Here is a 12,103-nt window from a genome sequence, read left to right as displayed (position 1 = left end):
GCCCCGCCTCCTAGGCTGGCTGGGCTCCCACAGGCCAGCCGCTGCTGCATCATCAATATTTCATCGGCGTCAATAAGAGGCAGCAGTGGGGACACTGGCTGCGGCAGCACTTGCGCCAGCTCCAGCCACAGCTTACAGGGAGAATCAGGCTTCTGTTCCTGCCACCACCATGGATGTCTTCAAGAAGGGCTTCTCCATCGCCAAGGAGGGTGTGGTGGGCGCTGTGGAAAAGACCAAGCAGGGGGTGACAGAAGCGGCTGAGAAGACCAAGGAGGGTGTGATGTATGTGGGTGAGTTTGGGTGGGGCAGGGAGGAACAGCTTGGTGGCCAGAGCCCAGAATGCCCAGTTACTTTGGGTCTGACCTTATCCCATACCCCCTGGGTGGCATTTTGGGAGGGTATGAGGACCTGGGTGTTGGGTCAGGGTCTCTGGGCCCAGGGCACCCCTACTCTCCGCACACACCAGTGTCCGTTTGTGCCTCCTCAGGACTCCAGGGATCACTGGGGCAGGAAAGCAGGAGAGGTACTTGGCTCTGAGATACACCTGTTTATGCACACACAACTCCCCTCCTCCAGGGCCCCTTGACTCAGATAAAAAGCCACACTGAGCCTGGAGTCTCCGCAGCTGAGCTAGCAACCAGGTGCTCAGCAACCAGGCCACAGGACCCCACCCTACTCAGAGGGAAGGGGTGGGGCTAGGGAGATGAGACCCAGACTCAGTGTCCTGTCTAGCCCCATCCCCCATCAGCTCCCCCGAAGAGGAAGCCAAGATGATGACTCAGCTCTTGTCAGCCCTGTCTTGCTGCTGCTTCTGAAGCTCAGGCCACGCCTGAGGGGGATCCAGACCCCACCTCAGGCCCTATCTCTCTCATGCCCCATCCTGTCCTGTTCACTTCCCATCCGATCCCTTCCCCCAGACATGGCAGGAAGTGGCTTTTGAAGGGACTGCTGGCCTCCAGACACCATCCTTATCCGACACCAGCCCCAAAGCGTGTCTAGCTGTTCTGTTGCCCTGACCACTCCCCTCCCAACACTAAGAGGAGTGGGCCTGGGCTGATGCCTCCATTTCCTCCCCAGGAGCGAAGACCAAGGAGGGTGTCGTGCAGAGCGTGACCTCAGGTGAGGAGCCTAGGACCAGGGAACATGGGGGTTAGGACCTCCAGGGACTTCTGCACCCTGTACTAAAGGCCCATGCCCAAGGTTCTCCTTACCCCCCAGCTGGGGTTCCAAACTGCACATGGACCCAGAACCCTCGAAACCTGAGGTTAGACCCAGGGTTGGCCTGGGAAAGGGGCTGCTCAGGCCTGACTTGGGCAGGCCAGGCCTGAGTGGGGAGGGGTCAGGGCCAAGGCCAGCCAGAGTCCTCCCACAGTGGCTGAGAAGACCAAGGAGCAGGCCAATGCAGTGAGTGAGGCCGTGGTCACCAGCGTCAACACTGTGGCCACCAAGACCGTGGAGGAGGCAGAGAACATCGCGGTCACCACTGGAGTGGTGCGCAAGGTGAGACCTGGTTCCTGGTCCTGGTTCTCAGACCAGTTCCATACTTTCCCCTGGACCCCAAAGAGGCCACCTGGGAAAGAGGCATTATCACCCCACTGATATAAAAGGAAATAGAGACTTAGGGGCTGTGATGGTCTGTGCTTGGTGTTTTCATACTCAATCTCCTGGAATCCTCACAGCCACTCCTGTGAGGGAGACAGTTTGGGGACCAACCAGAAAGTGAGGCTCAGAACCACTCCCTATTGCTGGTGCTCAGCATTTGGGAGATACTGCATTTGACTAATAAAGGCAGAATCCTGTGGGCCCCACATGGTGACAGGCAGCCTCCCAGCCAGTGGACACCGGGGAGTCACACTCACCCAGTGTCCAGCCTCACCCCCACCGCCACATTCCTATGGGTAGCTTCCTCCTCCCAGGAGCAGGGGAGCAGACTCCCTAGTGATGGGAAAACAGTGAAGTTCTGACCCCACTCTCCGCCTCTGCCTTTGTGTGTGTCGACAGTGTGCCTGTGAATGTGCGAGTGTGTGTGTGTACATGTGTGCATGTGTGTGTGCCTCTGTGCTGTCTGGCAGTAGAGGACACAGGGGCACTGGGGCACTCCCAGGAGGCGGATGCTGGCTAGGTGAGCCATCCCAGCACCCACCACACAGCAGGCTCTGCTTGAAGCATTTTATACCTATTAACTTATTTAATCAGCACAAAATCCCATGAGACAGGGTGTGGCAATGTGGCCCAGAGAGATTAAGTATTGTGTGTAAATTCCCACAGCTAGTCTGTATGAGCCTGCTGCAAGAGCTGGGCTGCAAGCCTGTGCTCTGACAAAGAGCCTCTGTATGAGTGTAAGGTCTCGGTGGGGAGCGGGATCCATAATGGGGGCAGGAGGTGTTCCCATTCCAGAAGGGCTGTCTCCAGTTCTGTCTGAGGCTGTCCTCTAGAAAGCTCTCCTACCTGGTACAGGCTGCCTGGGGCACCTAGCACTCAGAATCTCTGCTTTGGGAGTGGGTGGGTGGCAGGGGAGGAGGCCAGCCTTCCTGCCCCTAGCTTTGGGAGCAGCACCTCGGCATCTGCTTCCAGGGCCAGCACTGGGTCTACCTGTCCTTGGAGAGGCAGCTAGCTGCTCACTCTGCCTGTCCCCACCTCTGCCCCTTCCTAGCTGTACGACCTTGGGAAGCTATTCAAGGTCTCTAGACCTCCATTTCCTCATCTTTAAAATTAGGAGGAGGATGAGAATATCTGTCTCACTGGGCTGTGTGATGATGCAAGGAAATGGCCCCCATGAAGTGGTCACACCTGGCTCGTAGAGACCAACCAACAAAGGGAGGTGTCTATGTCATTATCGTCAGTGCCCCTGGGCAGGACCCACATGTGCTCCAGGAGACACCAGGCCCCTCCTTCCCCCAGCCTCCAGCAAAGAGGCCTTGGGGTGGGGCCAGGCTGCTTTTGCATTCCTCTCTACCTTGGAGGAGGGCTGGTGAGCCCTTGGAGCCACCCCAGGTCCTGGGGTGGGGGTAGCTGCCCCAAGGGAGACATTTCCTGGTGACACCCAAAGCCAGTCACGACTCACCTTCCAGTGAACTGTAGAAGGATGCAGCACTGCCTGTATGTCAGACCACTCAAGCCACTGGCCTCATGAGCCCTCCTTGGGGCTGCAGGACTAGGCAGGTGGCCACATACCCTTCTCCTGGAGAGCCTGCCCCAACTCTGGCTGACAGAGTTCGGTGCCTTTTTATGCCTCAGTCCACAAAGGAGCAAAATGACCCTGTGGTAGCATGGAGGTGACAGACCCTCCGGAAGTTGGTGCTGATCACCCAGTCTGGCCCTGCCCACTAGCTGTCACATGATCACCCCCAAGCAGGCCCCCATTTCAGGCAAGCATCTAGATGGACGTAGGGGAGAGTAGGAGACAGGAAACGGGAGAGGATTGTATAACCCCAGATGGTCCCAACCAGACCAGCCTGAACCTAGAACCAGCTTATCCAGGAGGCAGGGAGAAGGAAAGAGGGAGGCACTCATGTTACTGGGGATAGAGGTAGCTCTGGAGAAAGCCAGACCGGATCCCTACAAGCCCTGCTGCTTTGAGCTCTGAGGCCTCAAGCTTGATATTTGGCCTCCCTGGCCTCAGGGTCCCCGTGATAACATGATCCTTTCCCTGGGGCTTTTGGGGGGCTCAGGAGAACGAGGGTGTGTGATCATGTGATTCAGGGACACGGAGGGTGAGGTCAGGCCTAGGGTTTCAGGGGCCACTGCTCATCCCCACCCATACCACCCTACCATGCTTCCTCATCAAGGCCCAACCAGGGGCTGCCAGGTGACTCAGCATCAGCTTGTAGAGGTGAAGCTGAGGTCCAGGGTACTTGGTACCCTCAGAAGGCCTTGGCATCATCGGACAGAGCCCCTGCTGTGGGCCCTTATATGATCCTCTGTCACCTCCACAGTCAGTCTGGCCCTCATACCTCTCTCACCTTGGCCCACCGTCTCCAACAAGATGATGAGGGCTTCTGCTCATCTTTGAGGCCAGGGTAGACAAGGCCCTCGTCGTAGGGCAGCTAGGGGCTCTGTGCCCTCTGCGTGGTCCCACATTCCCCTTTGTTCCCCACAGGAGGAACTGAAGCAGCCTGCTCCCACACAGGAGGACGAGGCAGCCAAAGTGGAAGAGGAAGCGGCTGAAGAGGTAGGAGCTAGGCTCCCAAGCTACACCAGGGGTCCCTGGGCAAGCCTCCCATCCTTTACAGACAAGCCACTTCCCTCCTGGGGTCCCAGAGCCGTCAGGGGAGACTCCTGAGCTTAAGTGTGAGGTCCTCTCATGAATGACCCCCTCAGGGCAGAGGGGTATAGATGACTCCTGTCCCCACCCCACTCAGGGTGGCCACTGACAGGTGGGGGCCCAGAACTGTGTGTGAAGGTCACTCCCTCTCCTAGGCCAAAAGTGGGGGAGACTAAAGGGCTGCAAGTCAGCCTTGGAGACCCAGAAGAACACCCCTCTGCCTTGGACCCATCTTCTCCTGGCACAGGAGTGCCGGTCCTGGAGTGTGACCTTCGATGTGGCCCATGCTTCCCATGCCAGTACCCAGCCACCACAGGCCTGTCCTTTCATGCTGCTGCTATTTTCACCTCTCTCCCTTGACCTTTCCCAGTTTGTGGTCCTTCTGACTCCACAGATGCTGCTGTGATTTTTTTTTTTAATGATTTCAAATAAAATTCAAGTCCCCAACCCTGGTCATACTTGCCCATGCTTCCTCTGTATAGTGAATAAGTCCCCTGGTCCCTTGCGGGAACAGAAGTTGAGTCAGCCTGTTGAAGCATTATCTGGGACCAGGTGTCCTACTGGGACACCTTGGGCATTTCTGAAACCTGCTGAGAGTAGGCACTGACTTCAGGGAACTCTTCCCAACCCCAACTCAGCCATCATTGCCTTTTAATATGGTGGCGATGGCCATGCTTTGGGCTCCCAGGAAAACCAACAGGACAGGCTGTCCTCAGGAGCGCATGACCATGCCTGCAGGTTAGAACTGTGGCTTACCCTCCAGGGATGGGCCCATGACAGCAAGAGGTGAGGATGAGCCTCCTGGGCCATCCTGCTATGTGTCCTTCACTCATGTCCTGTGGAAAAAGGGACACCTAACATCCCTCCCTGGAGCAGATGGTATCTTTCAAAAATGTGAAGTCTAAACTCATAGCCAGGAGTCTTCCTTAGTCTTCCTCACTGGAGAGAAGGACATGACCACAGGCTCTTCCAACTGCATCAAGCATCAAGCTCCCACAAGGGTTGGAACTGGGCTCTCCCTTCATCAAGGAGTCTGTCAAGTATCGTTAGAAAACACGACAGCTGAGATGCAGAAGAAACAAACCTACACCCTGAGAGAAAACTGGTAAAAATGAACATTTGTTGAGCTCCTCCCAGGTGTCAGACAGGTCTGAGTGCTTTGCCTCATTTAATTCTCAGAATAAATAGTTGGTCTAATTCCAGTTTCACTGAGAATAAAATGAGGAACAGAGAGGTTAAAATAACTTGCCCAAGGGCACAAAGCTAAGAAGCTCAGGACTGGGCAGAAGCCCAGGTGGCCTGGCCCCAGAGCCACCCAGTTGATTGTAAAAAAAAAAAAAAAAATTCAACCAAGTAATCTTCAAGATCTAATTGGCTTAATTAAGCAATTCATGAATAGGGCAGCATCTCATTTAGCAACTATAAAGGCACTCTGAGGGGTGGTACAAAATGGAAGATTTTTTATAGGAGGAAGAGTAAGGCAAGGGAGCTATTGACAAAAGAAAAGAAAGGATTGTTTCTGGGCAGGGACTTTTTTTCTTTGGGGGAAGAGATTGAAGGGTTTTTATCATGCAGATTGCCTCTTCTTTTATGGGGGACAGACATAGAGGGACCATGTGACAGATTACCTTATGGGTACCTGAACAGAAAATTCATATTGGTTAAGATTATGCTTCTGGGAGAGGTTGATCAGGTATTAAATCTAGGTTTGGTATCATGGGCTTTTAGCACAAGTGATGCCATTTTGGGCTTGTGGTTTTCTCTTCAATCTCATCATGCTCTACTATGGCGATTCTGGCTGTGTGGGATCCAGTGAACTTATGGCAGATGCTGCCACACCCCAGGTTTTCAAACGTCTTGGGACTGGGCTGGTTAGTGTCCTGCCTGAAGGGCTGTTGGCATCACACCCTGGAGGCTCTTTCAGAGGTAGCTGAACAGAGACCAAGGTTCCCTTCCTTTTGACACCCAGACAGTTTGGGCTCAGAGCATCTAAGTGACTTGTCCCAGGCTTCCAGCCCTGGGTGTCAAAGCTAGAACTTGAGTCCACACCACAGCCACCTTCTGATGCTACTAAGTCCATACTACCTTCCCATCCTGCCTCCAAGTTCCCCAAACACTTGGGATCCCTCTCGGTGTCTCTTTTTCTCTGGTCCTGTGCGCTAAATCCTCTCATTGTCTCTATCTCTCTCTGTCCCTCTGAGGCTCTCCCAGGCTCTCTCACTCTCTGCCTCTGAGGGTAGACGACGTTCTATGGAGCATTATTAGTTTTCTAATAAACTTTCCTTTTGACTCTAACTATGGCGTCCATTTGGATTATTTCTTATGCTCAGTCAAGAATTTCTCCCTCAGTTCCTCGGAGAAATTTGCTCTGTCCTGCATCACCAGGTCCACACCACCTTCTTATCCTGCCTTTATAGTGGGGAGCAGGAGTAAGGGGCAGCCCCAGGGACTGGGAACCCAGTCAAGCACAGCTGAGCTGGGTTGTATCCCAGTCTGCTGATCATGGACATCCACTGCTTAGGAGGCAGAAAGGAGCAGGGGGCTGCTAGCCCCAGGCCCTCAAACCCTGCGATGGGAGGAGCAAAGGGTGTGGAAGAGGCTCAGGCTGTCAGGGGTGTTCCTTCCCCCAAGCCCTGGCTCAGACATTTGCACATCAGCAGGCCTGTGCTTGCCTTAGGAGGAGGCCACCTGGGACCTGGGTGTGCCAGAGAATTCTTTGAACTGTAAGAGAAAGTGAGGAGGAGCTGGGCTACTCAGGTGACTGGGGGAAGGGGACATATAGACCTGGCTCCTGGGGACAGTATTTCACCATGCTTTCAGTGCCCTCTGCCTCATCTAAAGGAGCTTGCAAGGGTCTCTGATGCTTGTTCTCATCCTAGACATATTCTCAGGGCCTGTTCCTGGAGTTAAATGCCAAACATCAAGGTCTGCCCAGTCCAGGAAGACCCTCCCCACCTATGGCATGGGCAGTCTACTTTGCCTTTAAACCCTATATGTGCTCTCAACTCTGAGGCTTCATATGAGTTCCCTAGAGGAGGAACTTCCTTCCGTCTTTCCTCCTCCTTATCAGAGAAGCCCCAGGTGCCCTGTCTGCTCTTAAAAGGCCTCTACTGAGTGTGGGGCATTTAATCTTCTCAGTAACGCTTTGGGGAAATTGTTATTACCCTCCCATCATCAAGGATAGGGACAGAGAGATGAAAGGACTTGCCCTACCGGGTAGTTGAACCCAAAAGGTTTGACTCCAGGGCCACTCAGAGCTGTCTCTATTATCACCTGCTAAGGACGGCTGCAGTCTCCCTGTCTTGCTCCTTGCCCACTGGGCCTGATGCTATGTAGCCTCAGCAGCCCAGCGAGGAGCTAACTGGAGCAGTGTAAAAGGACTTCTAGGCTAAAGGTACTGATGCTTCAGGTGGGATTTTAGGAGAGCGACAGGTCTGGGGCGATGATCAGGCAGGTCTCCAAGAGTCCTCAAACCCACCATTAGACGGCTCCCGGCAGCGCCTTTGCGCTCTGGGCCCGCCCAGGCTCTCAGCCCTGAGGGGCGGAGAAAGAAGCGGACGGGCGTGGCTGCCGCTTAGTCTGCGCTTGGTGTCCCCTCCCTCTACCTAATCTCAGCTCTTGCCCCTTCCTCTACGCCATCAATAGTGTGTGTGTGTGTGTGTGTGTGTGTGTGTGTGTGTGTGTGTGGGCGCGCTCCCCTGCCTCTCTGCAATCAATAGAGTGTGTGTGTGTGTGTGTGTGTGTGTGTGTGTGTGTGTGTGTGTGTGTGTGTGTGTGTACGCGCTTCCAGATACCCCATACCAGCTAATCCCAAGTCTCCCTCCTCGCTCTTTCTGCCACCCCCATTAGAGGTAGGGCATCCTTTAATAGAGTGGACCCGGGTAGACGGGGCTTCCCAGAGCTTCAGAATAGAAGAGACTCCCACAGAGGTGCAGACAGGCTTGGAGAGGAAGAATCAGAGTAGCACTGGAGAAGGTCGCGATGCCCCACGGAGACACAGGGCGGGGGAGTGCGGCAGTGGCCTGCAGGCTCCGAAGCTGACTCCAGAGTGGGCGGATGTGGGGCGGGGTTGGGGCTGGACTTGCGCCCTTGAGTGCGAGGAGTTTGTTTTGCTAGACTCAGGAATTTGGCTCCGCCACTCACGAGCAGGTCTCTAATCCCTCTTCCAGCGCCTAGCTGACTAACCCCAGGGGAGCATGCCAGTGACTCGCCCTCTACGGGGGTACGGAGTTATTTACCCCACCCACCCTACCCCTCTGTCCTCCGGGTCCCAGTGGCGGCTGGCCAGTGGCTTGTCTCAGTTTCTTCCTATAAATTGATAATACCCATTTCACGAAGTTGTAAAGATTATACAAGAGGCTGGAAAGCGTTGGGGCAGAGCCCGGCACAAGGTAAACCCTCAATAAAAGGCAACTGCTATTAATTTCAATTACAGTCTTGAGATCCTGATCTGGCGCTGACCCTACGCTCACAGGTTGGTAAATCCTCCCGGTAGGGGAAGGACGGAGCAAGCTGTTGGGATCCAGGAGGTGTGTGCATCCCGTCCTGCCCCCAGCCCCTCTTTGGACCCCTGACCCAGTCCCTCTGCAGCTCCTAGTCCCTCTTCCGACCCTGATTGAGGACGCCGCCTTCCCTACGCGGCCCGTTTGAAGCCAGGATGTCCTCCCGTGACAGCAGAGCCGGGTCTGCTGGGAACCGCCCCGCACCCCCTCACCCCCGCCCCACGCGGGGCGGGCCGGCCCTAGGGCGACTTAAAAACCAGAGCTGGTGCTCAGATCGCCGCCCCTGTGAGTAAGACCCAACGTCGCTGCAGCTACCCTTGACGACCTCGCAGACCACCCCCAGCCATGGCCAGCAAGGGTTTGCAGGACCTGAAGCAGCAAGTAGAAGGGGCGGCCCAGGATGCAGGTGAGAACCTGAGGCCTTTGCAAGGGCACCCAGCTGGACAGTCGGGGGCAGAAGCCGCGGGTCTGCGAAACCCGAAAGTTGGCAACTGGCTCAGGCTTGGAGGGAGCCCTCCCTCCCTTGAGATGCAGGGACTGAGCAGGACGCTCACCCCCACCCACCCCGAAGATTATCCTGGGTGAGGGTGGGGGAGAGCAGTGCTATAGGAGCCCGGGCTGCATTTTGGGCATTGCTAGAGCCAATGTGAGAAGGCTGCGCAGGCGAGGAGCTGCCCCACCCAGGTCCTTAAGGAAGAGTTAAGGTCCACAGAGAGAGCAGGCTCTGCCACTCTGAGAGTGTCCTCTGCTCACCCCGGTCTCAGCACACAGGGCCAGATGGGGTAGGGGAAGTGGCTCCAGACTCCAGACCAGCAATGGGCTTTGTTTTGAGCACTCCTCCCCCTGAAAAATATATATATATATTTTTTTACTTTTAACTCCTCAGCCAGAGCCTTCCCACTCTCACCCCAGCAGGGCAGATTCCCAGCCTTAGTTCCTCCACCTCCAGCTCTGTCCTCCTCTGATCAGAGGTTACACAGTTTGGAGCAGGTAGAATGCGGGGAAAGGGATGTGAAGGGACCCCAGTGTCAGCTCTTCCAGTCCCAGCTTATGGTCCCTTGGGAACGTAGCTCCCAATCTGTCCTGTACATGTCCCAATCAACAGACCACCCAAACCAACCCCCTTCTTCACCAGTGTCCCAAGGAAAGCCCACAGTTGCTTTCAAGACTAACATGTTACCAGGAAGCCTCTATGTATAGGACCCTTCCTTCTGGACCTCACTTTCTCTATGTGTAAGCTGGATGCAAAGGCTCCTTCTTTGTGGTCCTGGCTACATAAGACAAGGACTCCAGGATGTGGGTAAGGCAGGCTCTTTCCTGTACAGCAGCAAGGATGAGTCAGATATCTGGTGGCCGGAGTCACCTGTCTGCCCACCGGAGGGCCCTGGAAATGCTGTTCACCACGGGCACAGACTCTGGTCCAGAGGAGATGGCCTGACTTTGAAAGTTCCGCCTCCTTTCTGCACTTCGTTTCTAATGCCTTAAGCTGCTTGTCCATGGCATTGGCATCATTGCTGTGTGCCCTCTGGGGTGAGGCACAGGAAAGAGGAGGTGGTGAGAGGACCTTGCAAAAGTAGAGGCCCCAGTGCACTGAGGGTGCACTAAAGGTGGGAATTCAGGTACCTGGGGGAGAAGTTGTTAAAGGAGGCAGAGTTCTTTCTGGACCATGCCCAGCAGCAGCAGCCACTGCCCAGATACCAGCTTCGGCTTGGCCCTGCCCTGCCTGCCTTCCAGTCAGACATTTTCTCAGCTGTCCTGGTGATGGAATGGGAAGCGGGCCAGAAGGGAGGGGCCCAAAGTTATAAATAAACAAGAACACCCCAGAGGCTCAAAAAGGACTCATGCCCCTTACTGGCTGGGTGGCCTTGGTCAAGAGACTTTACCTTGATGGCATCTGTCCCTATGGACTATAGAACAAACTACTCTAGAAAACATGAGAGGGGTGGCAATGGCGCGGCCCTGTGGTCCATGGTGCCTCAACAGGGGCTAAAGGCTAAATCTCTCTTTTTCAGTGACTGCAGCTGGAGCAGCAGTTCAGCAAGTGGTGGATCAAGCCACAGATGCAGGGCAGAAAGGTCTGGTGGGGCTGAGGAGCAACAGGAGAGCAGGAGGGTGGGGTAGCCTCTGCGGACTTCCCACTCCATCTGCCATACTTCTCACCCCACCTGGCCCTTGACCAGGCACACTCTCTCTTCTGCAACCCCTCTGCCCCACACTGCTTCCTGGGAAGGGAGACCCAGGCCAGGCTAACCCTGCATGGTTCTGGTTCGCCAGGGCCCTACCCTTACTTGATCTCTCCTTTTCTTCCCCAGCCATGGACCAGGTGGTTAAATCTACTCAGGAAACCGTGGACAAGACTGCTAACCAGGCCTCGGAGACTTTCTCCGGTTTTGGGAAAAAATTAGGTCTCCTGAAATGACAGAAGCGAGCCATGGGTGACTCCCCTCCAGGCCCTGATCTGGTCAGCGGCTGCCCCCTTGGCCTCATGCCTCATTAAAGCACATGTTACTACCCTGTGTCTACTTCGTATCTACCCCCAAGCTGGGCCCAGTCCTCCTTCGCCAAGAACAGAGCCCCCATATCCAGAAATCCAGCCCCCACATTGAATCCTGGCATTCCAAATTTGGAAACCCATAAGAATTTGTTTCCCATTGTCTCAACCGCGTATCCAGATGCTCCCTTATATCCAAAGTTCAACCCCCATCTAGGTACGTACCCCTCGGTAGCTCAATTTAGAAGCCAACTCCACTTCCCCAACTCCAGGAACCCCATCCTACTTAGGAGGGGGATACTCAGTTCCCAGATCCTCGAGGGGTTCAGCTCTCGGCTGGGGGCGGAGCTCCAAGGACTGGGGCCTCGGGAACTGTAACACGCAAGCTAAGTGGGGAAGCTCATAACACCCATCAACCCGGCGCCCGCGAGGACTTCAGGCGGCGGGAATTCGCGGGAACGACGTAGAGTAGCAGGAGCGGATCCGACACCGCCCATCCCGCGAAGTGTTTGCGTCCGGACCTCATCCGGCGGTGAGTCACCCAGCAAGGCGAAGACGCGCGGGGAAGACTTGGCCCCGCCCGATGGTCTTGCATTTTTCCGCCGGCCCGCCAGGGGCCCCGCCCACGACACGGCCCCAGGGGAGGGGTCTGCTGCGCACGGAGCCGAGCACTTAGGCATGAAGCGCGGGATGGAACAGTGTGCTTGCGCACGTGTGCGTGAGGCCCCTCCCTCAAGCACCCTTTCCCTCCCGGGTGCACCGGTATCTCTGGCTTCCGACGCAGGCCTGCATTTTCGTCTGGCAGGTCTCCTGGGTCTGGCAAACTTAATTCCTTCCCATCTCCCC

General features: G+C 55.5%; 2 protein-coding genes across 3 annotated transcripts; both read left to right on the top strand.

Annotated features, from left to right (window-relative positions):
- The first annotated feature begins 153 nt into the window (after positions 1 to 153).
- Positions 154 to 4,626, top strand: SNCG (synuclein gamma). 2 transcript variants are annotated; one of them, XM_006915440.2, is made up of 5 exons: positions 154 to 290; positions 1,078 to 1,119; positions 1,373 to 1,500; positions 4,100 to 4,171; positions 4,420 to 4,626. In XM_006915440.2, exons 1-5 carry the CDS (start codon positions 170 to 172, stop codon positions 4,438 to 4,440), a joined length of 384 nt encoding a protein of 127 aa, XP_006915502.1. In that variant the 5' UTR covers positions 154 to 169; the 3' UTR covers positions 4,441 to 4,626. The 2 variants fall into 2 exon arrangements, with proteins under 2 accessions (XP_006915502.1, XP_024905191.1); XM_025049423.1 differs by lacking the exon at positions 4,420 to 4,626 and having other exon boundaries at positions 4,100 to 4,284.
- A 4,435-nt stretch (positions 4,627 to 9,061) lies between these two features.
- ADIRF (adipogenesis regulatory factor) lies at positions 9,062 to 11,720 on the top strand. Its single transcript, XM_006915439.3, has 3 exons — positions 9,062 to 9,172; positions 10,779 to 10,841; positions 11,079 to 11,720. The coding sequence occupies exons 1-3, from the start codon at positions 9,112 to 9,114 to the stop codon at positions 11,183 to 11,185; spliced, it is 231 nt and encodes a 76-aa protein (XP_006915501.1). The 5' UTR covers positions 9,062 to 9,111; the 3' UTR covers positions 11,186 to 11,720.
- The last annotated feature ends 383 nt before the right edge of the window (positions 11,721 to 12,103 follow it).

Source organism: Pteropus alecto, unplaced genomic scaffold (assembly GCF_000325575.1).
Source record: "Pteropus alecto unplaced genomic scaffold, ASM32557v1 scaffold155, whole genome shotgun sequence".
NCBI classification, from domain to species: domain Eukaryota; kingdom Metazoa; phylum Chordata; class Mammalia; order Chiroptera; family Pteropodidae; genus Pteropus; species Pteropus alecto.
Note: the sequence above shows the minus strand (reverse complement) of the source record. Positions and strands in the feature narration are given on the sequence as shown.

Excerpts from the sequence above, each read along its gene's own strand:
- SNCG (XM_025049423.1), top strand. The coding sequence starts at position 170 with ATGGATGTCTTCAAGAAGGGCTTCTCCATCGCCAAGGAGGGTGTGGTG. Across the intron at positions 1,120-1,372 it reads CGTGCAGAGCGTGACCTCAG|TGGCTGAGAAGACCAAGGAG; the intron begins GTGAGGAGCCTA and ends GTCCTCCCACAG. Across the intron at positions 1,501-4,099 it reads CCACTGGAGTGGTGCGCAAG|GAGGAACTGAAGCAGCCTGC; the intron begins GTGAGACCTGGT and ends TGTTCCCCACAG.
- ADIRF (XM_006915439.3), top strand. The coding sequence starts at position 9,112 with ATGGCCAGCAAGGGTTTGCAGGACCTGAAGCAGCAAGTAGAAGGGGCG. Across the intron at positions 9,173-10,778 it reads AGGGGCGGCCCAGGATGCAG|TGACTGCAGCTGGAGCAGCA; the intron begins GTGAGAACCTGA and ends TCTCTTTTTCAG. Across the intron at positions 10,842-11,078 it reads CACAGATGCAGGGCAGAAAG|CCATGGACCAGGTGGTTAAA; the intron begins GTCTGGTGGGGC and ends TTTCTTCCCCAG.